Source organism: Boleophthalmus pectinirostris, unplaced genomic scaffold, assembly GCF_026225935.1.
Source record: "Boleophthalmus pectinirostris isolate CB_2022bp ecotype Guang Dong unplaced genomic scaffold, ASM2622593v1 HiC_scaffold_4, whole genome shotgun sequence".
In the NCBI taxonomy this organism is placed as follows: domain Eukaryota; kingdom Metazoa; phylum Chordata; class Actinopteri; order Gobiiformes; family Gobiidae; genus Boleophthalmus; species Boleophthalmus pectinirostris.
In genome coordinates, this window is record NW_026571353.1 from 37,231,911 (window position 1) to 37,242,579 (window position 10,669).

At 42.5% G+C, this 10,669-nt stretch overlaps 1 protein-coding gene across 2 annotated transcripts in view; it reads left to right on the forward strand.

Moving 5' to 3' along the window:
- LOC110174229 (uncharacterized) overlaps positions 1-7,711 on the forward strand; it is a 16,671-nt gene extending 8,960 nt beyond the window's left edge. Inside the window, exons 1-6 of one of the 2 annotated variants that reach the window (XM_055161363.1) lie at positions 1,675-1,731; positions 2,331-2,649; positions 5,075-5,164; positions 6,164-6,217; positions 6,430-6,534; positions 7,050-7,711. In XM_055161363.1, coding sequence (XP_055017338.1) covers positions 2,444-2,649; positions 5,075-5,164; positions 6,164-6,217; positions 6,430-6,534; positions 7,050-7,632 — 1,038 coding nt within the window. In that variant the 5' untranslated portion in view covers positions 1,675-1,731; positions 2,331-2,443 and the 3' untranslated portion in view covers positions 7,633-7,711. Of the gene's footprint in view, positions 1-1,674; positions 1,732-2,330; positions 2,650-5,074; positions 5,165-6,163; positions 6,218-6,429; positions 6,535-7,049 lie in introns of those variants that run through there. The other variant, XR_008633199.1, reaches the window with a different exon arrangement.
- The last annotated feature ends 2,958 nt before the right edge of the window (positions 7,712-10,669 follow it).

Genomic DNA, 10,669 nt, shown 5'->3' on the forward strand with positions numbered 1-10,669 from the left:
AGGGGCATTAAACTGAGTCTCTCGTAGCGTCTGTGACTCCGAAGGAGCGAGACACAAACAGTCGGTCAGTCTGAAACATACCGAAGCACAAATGCACATTTAACAACGACTTGTACAAGAAATTGTCAGTTTTCCATCCCGGTCGGGACAAGTGTGAGTCCATGTGCACAGGTTGAGGTGAGAGGACAGTGTCCCTCCTTTATCGTCGGGGTTATGTTCTAAAAATAACCCGCGATAGTTGAAATCTGCGAAGTATCAACTTTATATTTTACAATTATTCCATCTGTTTTAAGTCTGTAAAACCTCAGCACAAACTTTATACACTTTTCTCCGACAGGATCGACAGGTGCAACACTTTTACTTCCTTCTTAAAACTTGTTGCTGTTGTCGTCCTTTTGTTATTTTTCTCCTTCTTTATGTAACGAACTGAAGATTCATTTATTCTGTAATGGAGCTACAGCACAGAGTCCTGCACGGGGCCATTTTTGGAGACCTGCAGTACAGGACTGCACCTGCCAGGACAGGACCGCACCTGCCCGTTAACCTGAGATTATATCAAACTTTTGCCCTGCCTACACCACGGACTGAACCAAGACTAAACCAGGACTAAACCAGGACTCAGTGTCGGGTCGGGCTCGGAGGTGACAGAGAGCGCCACACCTCACGGAGGTAAACGCGGCAGTCGCCCGATCGCGCTTTGCAGACAAACTGCTTGGTGTTCTCTCTCTTAAGTCCAAGATTAGTCCTGGTTTAGACCTGGTTTAGACCTGGTTTAGTCCTGACCCACCCGTGTGTAAAAAAAAAAAAAAACATGCCAAATTGACACAAAAGAAAAAAAGAAAAAGGAAAAAAAAATCTGCGAAATGGCGAGACCGCGAAAGGTGAACCGTGATATATCGAGGGACGACTGTAGCTCAATGTGGAGGCCCCACCCCCCACCCCCGGTAAAGTGTCCGGGTTTTCACAAATGGAAATATGGTCACCCTAAAATAAGAAAATCGGAAATTTGTTCTTGCAGCCGGAGCCGACGAACAAAACGACGTCATTCTGTTTGTTCAGCTCCTGTTGTTCACTTCTTGTGGTTTGTTCTCGACTCCTCAGCTGAGCAGAACTTTGATTGGCTCAGGTTCTTCAAGGAGTTTAAAAGAGCCGCGTCAAAAGCAGAGCTCAGGTCTAAACGCACAAAAATAGTCTGTAAAAACTGTTTCCTGACCGACCAGAACCACACGCTCTGAGAAACTTTACAAAGACGAGCCGTATCCCGTCTCTCTGACTCCAAAGGGCGTGACTGACAGGTGGATTAACCATTCACAGACACAAACGCTCTGTTACGGTAAAACACTTTCCCCGACAAGATTTTAGCCAAAAAAGAGATTTGAGAAACGTTTAGAAACACTGGAAAAGTCAAGACCTGTTTTCTTAATGAGCGGCACCACACGGCTGTTTTGACACTTGAGCCAACTGTTGTCCTTAAAGAACCTTAAAGAACTTTAAAGAACCTTCAAGAACCTTAAAGAACCTTCAAGAACCTTCAAGAACCTCGGTGACCAGCACCCCCTAAAGGTCATAAAGAGTCTCTATGATAATAAAAGAGACAAAACCGTTTAGCAAATTAACGTGTCGCTCCAAACGACTTTTCATTGTGTGTGTTTTTTTTTTCTTTTGTTCCATCAGAAAACGCAGACGCAGAACCAAGAACCTCAAGTCCGGAGGAAATGCTCCAGCTGCAGCGTGAGTTCCACAGCGCCCCCTTCAGACTCAAAACATTAAGAGCAGGATTTACACAGTGGTTCTGAAAGTTTAAGTCAGTCCAAATCCAAATCCACTTTATTTCTAGAGCACATTTTACAAACAAATAGTTTCCAAAGTGCTGCACAGAAATCAGAAAATGAAGACAACAAAAAAATAAATTGCTCAAATTTGGTCACATCAGCCCTAAAACAATAAAACCAGTAAAAGTAAATAAAAGCAAAACCATTGGGATGGGGGGGGCAGACTGTTCCAGAGTTTGGGTTCGGTCACAGAGAAGGTCGCAGGTTTGGATTGGGAACGTGAGGAAAAAGTCTAATCATTGTTTTCACCGTTTCCTCAGTTTGTTTCTTGCGTCTCTGTGTCCGTTTTATCGGCGTTTACCGGAGCATTGCTGATGTTTGGTGGTTAAAATCTGTCACAAAGACACAAAGTCGGGTCACGCCTCCTCAAACTCTGGGAGAAAGAAGAAAAGAGAAGAAATCGCAGCCAAAATCGTGCAAATTCTCTCATGACCTCCAGCTTTAAGGGCCCCCGAGTGGAGCTTTGCCTCTCTCATCTTATTCTTTTGTATTTTACAGTGACGTGTCAGTCAGAACGATGACCACGCCCACTGCCTCACTGACTCCGCCCTCTCCCCCCTCGGCCCCGCCCACTCGCTCTGTGGTCGGGAGCAAAGCCTGGGCCGATTACGATGAGGAGGACGACCGTCGTGTGTACGAAGAAGATCCCGCCACCCTGTTCCCGGAGACAGACCCGCCCCCGTCCCACTGTGCCCCAGACGACCCCCTCCCCCATCTGGACTCCGCCCTCCCCCCCTCTGGACTCCGCCCTCCCCCCTCTGGACTCTGGGGTGACCACTGTGGACCCCCCCGTTCCGGACTTCAGTGTAGCTGAGAGGTGAGTGTGGATGTAACCATAATGTCACAGTTCGGGGTGTAACGGTTCATGTGTTCATTGTGTCGAACCGTTTGGGGGGCGTTTGGTTTGTTCAGTTTGTGTGTGTTTACGTTGGGTCTCTAGACGTTCAGCTCCACAGAGGCTCGGTTCTTTAATATTCACGAGGAACTTGTCCGTGATTGGTTCAGTGTTTCTTGCAGCGCTTTATAGTTAGAGCTCTGAACCACGAGAATCCTCAAAACCACAATCGTCGCGCCGCGGTCCTCACTTTTCACCTTTCGTCAGCACTGAATCCCCCAGCAGTATTTTCAAGTATTTTTAGTATTTTTGTAGCTGCGGCAGATCTGCTCTCACTGCAGACACTGTGCACAAGTTTGTTTTTTCTGTCCAAAAATCTGAAGCTTGAGTAAAAGTTCATGCTGAACTGTTCGTGCTGCGCTTTTTGAAAAGTTTTGTTTACTGTTTACAAGGAATTTATTATTTATAATATTTCAAACATTTGTTGCTTATTTGAGAATATTTTATTTAACTTATTAGTTTTACCAAGTAGCACTTTGCATTTTTATTTTCCCAGTTGTATAGGCGAGTTTCATTGTTGACAAAAGCGCGCGTTGCATGCTGGGAATTATTTTGGTCGGCGGCAAGAAACACTAATTCAACATGACGGACGGAGCGAGAAAAGCACGTAAAGGGTATTGATCCCGGTTATTTATCCACTCTAACGGCAGAGGACCCAAGACCATTTGACCAGAAATTGGTCATAAACATCGACGGACGACAAATCACCCTTTTCAACCCCGACAGAGTCTGGACCAAACCAAACTTCTGGTCAGAATCTCCAACTACCTGGACAAATATTCACTTGGGCGACATCCACAATGACTTGGTGGAAACTCCTGGGCCATTCACAGCAGAAAAGATGAAAACCTCCAAGAGTCTGGATGTGTTGTTGAACTTGTTGGAGTCCACGGTTTGTTAGGATCTTCTACGTTTGCTCTGCGGATGTTTGAAAGTCGTTTAATTCACCGTTAGTGGTTCTTTTCACTCGGAATATGAAAAAGACATTTTCCTTCTTCCGTGCTTCTATTTGTGCGTCCGATAATGCAGCAGGAATTTACCATTATCGGGGAGAAATACACGAGGTTACGCACTGTGTTTGACGCTACCGTGTTTCTGCCTCCGACCAAAATATTTCCCAGCAGCAACGCAGGCTTTTAATAACAATGACGTCAGCTCAAACTCGTCTATAATGTTCAAACTAGGAATGGGCATGATTAGTCGATTAATCGATAATTGATCATTAAGAATTTCATCGACAAACTGAATGTATGTTTGTGTGTCGTGACCAAACAGGTGTGTACATGTGTCTCTGCATCAGAAGGAGCGAGACACAAACAGTGGGTCAGTCTGTAACGAACCGAAGCACAAATGTGGATTTAACCAGGATTTGTAGAAGAAATTCCACACTTTCCGTTGCGTTGGGACAAGTGTGAGTCCATGTGCACAGTGGATAAAGCAGCACATATGTTTCTGTGTCCAGTAGGAAAAAGTTTTTCCAGGTGAGAGTCGCTCAATGTGGATGACGAGGCCCCGCCCCCCTCCCCCCGTACGCTGTCCTGGTTTTGACAAACACAAATCTGGTCACACTGACCTGTATTCACCTGAGTCATGTCTTTTAATCCAACACAAGTTGAACCACATCAGCGACACAAGAGCTGGAGTTTTATCTTCACTTAGTTTATGTAAATTAGTGATGTGGTTTTAAGTTTTGTTTCTGTGAGATTTGAACAAAACTGAATTAAACACATTATAATGTCAAACAGCTGATGTGGATCTAGAGTCGTTATGTTTATATGTCGTAAAGTTGAATTTATTGATGCAGATTAGTGCAGATAGTAATAATAATGATGATCATTTTAATATAAAAACGTTCAATGATTAATTGATAATCGATCGTTAATTCTCCCGAAGATCGATTAAGAAAACTTCATCAAATGCCCGTCTCTAGTTCAAACTAATGGTTGGTTTAATAAAAACACAAATGGTTTTGCATTTTGTTCCCAAAATGAACAAAAATCAAAACATGACCTCAAAAGCGAAATACGAACTGAACAGTGATGTTTATACTGTTACACTTCTAGTCGCACACTACAATATTCTTACACTGTTCCTTTCACACTGTGATTGTGGAGACACTGACAGAAGTGTAAAAATTCTACTGATTTCTTGAAGTGGTAAATAACTTAATGAGTTATTTTGTGATGTTGTCTGCACTGAAACGGAGCAAAGGATCCTGGTTTATGTACTTTTTTTTTAGCCGTTGCAGCTAAACATCATTTGTAATTCAGTATATTGTGAGAGCCTCGATGTGATTCTGTGTTGATGATCTGACCTCACGTTCCTTTGGACCACTGTGTTTTTACAGAGAGAAGGAAGAAGAAGAAGAGTCGAGTCTGAGTGAGAAGCTGAAGGAGATCAGTAGGAGCTTGCTTTCCATGTGGAAAGATGAATACATGTAAGAACATTTGCATGAGTTCCTGTGTTTAATCATGATTAATCACATGTTATACACAAAACCAATGAATGAATTCAAAAGTAGAGTATAGTGACTTTTATTGTAAATGTAAATGAAAGAGCCACATCGGTTGAACAAACAGAACATTTCTTTAAACAGGAGCAGGACACGAGTCTGTAAAGTCCAGGTTTATTCTTCTTCCTCTGGAGAATCTTATAAAATAAATAAATAAATTCAGTCCAGTTTGTCAATTCTAGAAAAATGAGAATCTGAGTCAAAAACAGTAAAAGAACAGAAAACACTTTAGTGCAGTTTGTCATTTCTTTTTTTTTTAAAAAAAAACTTTTCTGAACAAATCCAGTTGCTAAATCAAACACAATTCTTCTTCTTCTTCTTAAGAATGTGATCACTGGCACCAGCGTCTCACAGAGGAAAAGTGAGACCAGGTGCGACAAAGAGCGATCGACCGCGTGGTGATTATATGACTTTCTGTCCGCCACAGCTCAGGAACTAAAGCTGAGACTCTGTTAGCATGCTAGTTGTTTTCAGCAGTGTGATGGCAAAACTCTGGCCTGTGAAAGTTCAGAAAAGTGCTTGTAACATGGGACGCCATGAAGCCACTAGATCATATTTTATGATTTTTTTTTCATTTTTCCTTGACGTCATCTGCAGAGTTTTCCTCCATGATGACATTTAAAGTCCAAAGAAATGTTTGAACACAAAGTCATTTTAGGCCATGTGTGAGAGGGGCTCACATGCACAGTCTGTGCACCGAATGTCTCTCCCGCTCTCCACCTCCGTCACATTTTCTGTCCTCTCAAGGCTGCAGATGTTCACTATTAATGAGGAATTGTTCATCTGCTCCTTCCGTATTTCCTCTTTTCTGAAAACAATTGCCCTCAAGTTTTTGTGTGAAATCCTCCTACTTTTGTGGCTGTGACTGAGGCGGGGCTGCTTATGTTTAATTCAGTAACTCATTATTATTGGTTTGTTTCACAGGGATGTGTTGGACAGAGGAAAAGCCAAAGAGAGGATTGTGCAGCTCCTCCGCAGGTAAAGTCGGAGCACACACCTGAGTCTGGTTTAATGTGAGGCGTAGAGTTTATGGCAGTGTCGTGCGGTCGGGCAAACAAGGCACAGACACACTGGGCCATAGTTTGCCCACCCCGGGGCTAGAGTGAGGAAAGTCTGGGAGTCCCTGTTTAGAAAATGGATGGATGAGACTTGACCTGTAGATGAGGTTTTGACTCTGTGTTTGACTCCAGAGAGGATGAGACGAGCAGAGAGCAGGACTCTGAGGAACATCTGCAGAAGAAGAAGAAGAACCTCATCGATTTGTTCAGAGACATCGAGGAATCAGGAAAAAGCAGGTAGAGAAAAAAACAAGGAAAAACAAAAGGTAGAGACTCCTCCTGTCCAGGTAGGACAGGAAGAGTCCACAGTCCACACAACACAACACACATCTCCATGTTTTTTTAGATGTAAAATAGATCTGACGTTCCCTGTGTTTTATAAGTACTTGAAGTTAACTTTCTCTTAATATAAATGTAATTGATTAGAAACTGTTATCACTTCCAGATGTGAGGGTTACGTTGCTCCTGCAGCCTCACAGTAAATGACAGGTTTTATGTTTGAGCAGAACAGCTGAATCATTTATTATGCAAATGAGTTGTTTATTATTTATTTTGCACATGAACAGTTCCAGAGTATTTTCTGGGCTGTAGGTTTTATGGAGGTGAAGAGCAGGGAGCACACAGAAGCATAAGGTGTTTGTGCTGCAGCTTGAACCACTCCACCACCAGGGGGCGCCCAAACCCTCCTTTCACTGCTCAGCTTCGACTGGAGCCGTCCTCTTAATTGTGTCTTTCATTTCTTTTCTTTCCAGGCAGAGTAGGTTTTGGGGCTTCGAGATTTTTGGGCCGATATTCCAGAGGCCGACACTTTTCTGTGAGACCCAGGATGTAGCTGTGGCGCGCTTCCTGTTCCTGAGAGACGAGGACGGGCTCAGAGAAGAGACACGGCGTCTCCGCAGGTACCAGACCCTCCTGGAGCAGTGGAACGAGGCTTTCACACGAGAAGAACATGACGTCTCTCTGTGGGTCGGAGAGTGTCTGAAGGACGTGTTAGCAGAGGTCCACAAAGACATCTCCTACCTCACCAGGGTGGGGAGACTGCAGCCCCAGTGTCTGCCCTCCAAGAACTGCATGAGTCTGTCTGCTTATCGGAAAATGAAGAAGAGAATAATGGAGAGGCTAAGACTGAACGTGGATGAACTCAGGAGGAGGGAGACGTATTCCCAATATCTGCTCGTTCTCTCGTTCAAAAACTATGACAAGCTCCCCGCCCTGAGCACGACGGGGAGGTTCTACCAGAGCAGCGGTGGAAAGACCAGTCGTTCTCTGTCGGTGCGAAACACCCGGAAGTATCTGAGGCGTTTGCACACACGAGGACAGCGGGGGGCGCACTGAGGCGAGGCAGGCGCAGGCTCGCGGACGTCGGACTCAAACTCTGCTCTCAGGTCACACACGGCTCTGGTCTCTCTGTGAATCCAGCGCCGACCGCAACAACCTCAACACCTCCAGAGTCTCTCACTCCCAAATCCTGACTCTGAACTAACTCTGGCCTGTCCACTCAGTCCCTCCGGCCTCCTGTTCCAACGCAGGCGCCTCTCGACTCGCTCAGACCGTGTTTTACTCAATGAAATTCTATTTATCCCCTGGACAAAACTTTTAGAGACGTTTCTCAGCTCGTCCACGCAGGTTCTTCAGTTCTGGACGGACGCTGGTGGACGCTGCCTTATATCTGCCTGAAGGGGGCGCTCACTGCACTGAAACAAACACACACATGCTCCTCCACAGCTCGGTCCGTTGAACCTGAGTCGTATTACCAGGATGGTTCAGGTTCTTAGGGTTTTCACGATGATGATTCTGCTGATACGACTCAGTGCAGTTCAACAGACCGAGCTCCAAACACGTTTCAGAGGAGTTTCAGTGTAGTTGGCTCCTCCTCCTTCCTGCAGATATAAGGCAGCGTCTGAAGAAGAAGCAGCGTTGGATGAGCTCAGAAACGTCTTCTAAAACGTTTGTCCAGTCGACAGAATAGAATTTTTCTTTTGCGATGGATCCGACCTGGACGACGTTTTACTGAGAGTTTTGGTGGAGAAAGGTTCAGAGGTTTTCATCTGGACCATACAGACCTTTTCACAACGTCTGCTGAGGTTTGTGGAGCTTCCGGTTAATGGTTTTCTGTGTAAATGTGTGTGTAAATGTGTGTGTAAATGTGTGTGTAAATGTGTGTGTAAATGTGTGTGTCGTATTCTCCAGCAGCTTCGTAAATCTGCCCCATCACCAAATCTTCAACCAACAAACTCCACGAAGGATAAACATTCTCACTTGTGATGTAACAATAACTGAAATATCGTGATATCGTATCGTCAAAGTTCTCACAATAACATCGTGGACCATCACAAAATATCGAATCTCAAGTGTCTTTGTTTAAATGAAGAGTTAAAAACACAGAGGAACTACATAGACCATGATCCTTTGCTCCATTTCAGTGCAGACGACAAGAAGAAATAACAGTTCTAACACTTTTAACTCTTAGTTCTTTGGATTAAGTTTTGTCGAGGCGTTTGAAGAGGAAAAAGTTTTGTTTGCCTCCATAAAATATCACAATAAATATCGAACTGTGAGATGTACATCGTGAAACTATTGCACTGTGAGATTTCGATATCGTTACATCTCTAATCGTGAGTCTCCCCAACATATCGTGATCTTTCCCACGACTTCGCAATAAATATCGTACCGTGACGATATCGTATCGTGAGACTTGGATATCGACACACCTCTAAATCTTCCATGAACAATTTATCCACAACGATCAAGAGAAGAAAGAGCAAAACTTACAGGAGAACAACAACAGAAGGAACTTGTTCATATTAAAATTTAAAAATCGATTTCATGATGTGGACATTGACACAGATAAATGTTTGCAGGTTGAATGTTACAGATGTTCAGTTACACGTCCGTCATTCCAACTGCACAAATCTGTCTGTGTCTGTGTAAATCTCCACATCATGAAATAGATTTGAATTTGAATTTATTTGTTTGGAGGATGAGCCCCTGAGATGTTTCACCATCTCGTTTTCAAGGGGTCCTCATAAATACAACGAAAAAACACAAATACAGTTCAAATAAGCATCAAAACAACAAAATCAACACAACCACAAACACACACACACACACACACACACACACACACTTGACTGTTTAACACATAATAAAACAAATAAAAAAAATACATAAAATAAAAATTAAAAAATAAATATAAATATAATAATAATAATAATAATATAATAATAATAATACAGAGTTCAAAGATAATCACAGAATACAACAAGAATGATTCAACAAAATTCAACAAAATGATCAAAAACAATGACACTGATTCTGTAAATATTGAACCAGAACATTTTTAAACGAAGGGACTGAAGTTAGAGCTCGAATCGATGAGGGAAGGAGGATCGTTCCAATCAGAAGGAGCTTTATATTTAAATGAGTGTTTTTCCTGTTTGTTTTTTGACTCTTGGGACGACAGAAAATCTCTGATCTGCGGGACGTGAACTGTAAGAGGATCTGAATGGAGCTAAATACTGTTTGAGATCTTCAGGAAAACTGAGATTAAAAGATTTAAAGATAAATAATAAAAAATCAATGTTAATTGTAACAGTAGAATGAATCTGAGTGAACAAGTTCCTTCTGTTTTCTTCAGGATCAGAACATGAGTTGAGTTTGTTGTGTGACTAAAGTGTCTCGATGTTTCCTTTAAGTTTTCATCTTTCTTCTCTTAATCGTTGTGGATAAATTGTTCCTGGAAGATTTAGAGGTTTATCGATGTCCAAGTCTCACGATACGATATCATCACAGTACGATATTTATTGCGATATCGTGGGAAAGATCACGATATGGAGGCTCATGATTAGAGATGTAACGATATCCAAATCTCGATATTTACGCAATATTTTCACGATGAACATCTCACGGTTCGATATTTATTGTGAAATTTTGTTGTCTAACAAAACTGTGAATATTCTACTTTTTCCTCTTAAAATGTCTCGACAAAACTTAAACCAAAGAACTAAGAGTTAAAAGTGTCAGAACTGTTATTTCTTCTTGTCGTCTGCACTGAAATGGAGCAAAGGATCATGGTCTTTGTAGTTCCTCTGTGTTTTTAACTCTTCATTTAAACAAAGACACTTGTGATTCGATTTATTGTGATGGTCCACGATGTTATTGTGAGAACTTTGACGATACGATATCACGATATTTCAGTTATTGTTACATTTCTACTTGATAATTGTGGACAAATTCTTTATGGAAGAACGTTTGTTGGTTGAAGATTTGGTGAAGGAGCAGATTTATGAAGCTGCTGGAGAATACGACACATTTACACACACATTTACACACACATTTACACACACACTTACACACACACTTACACACACAT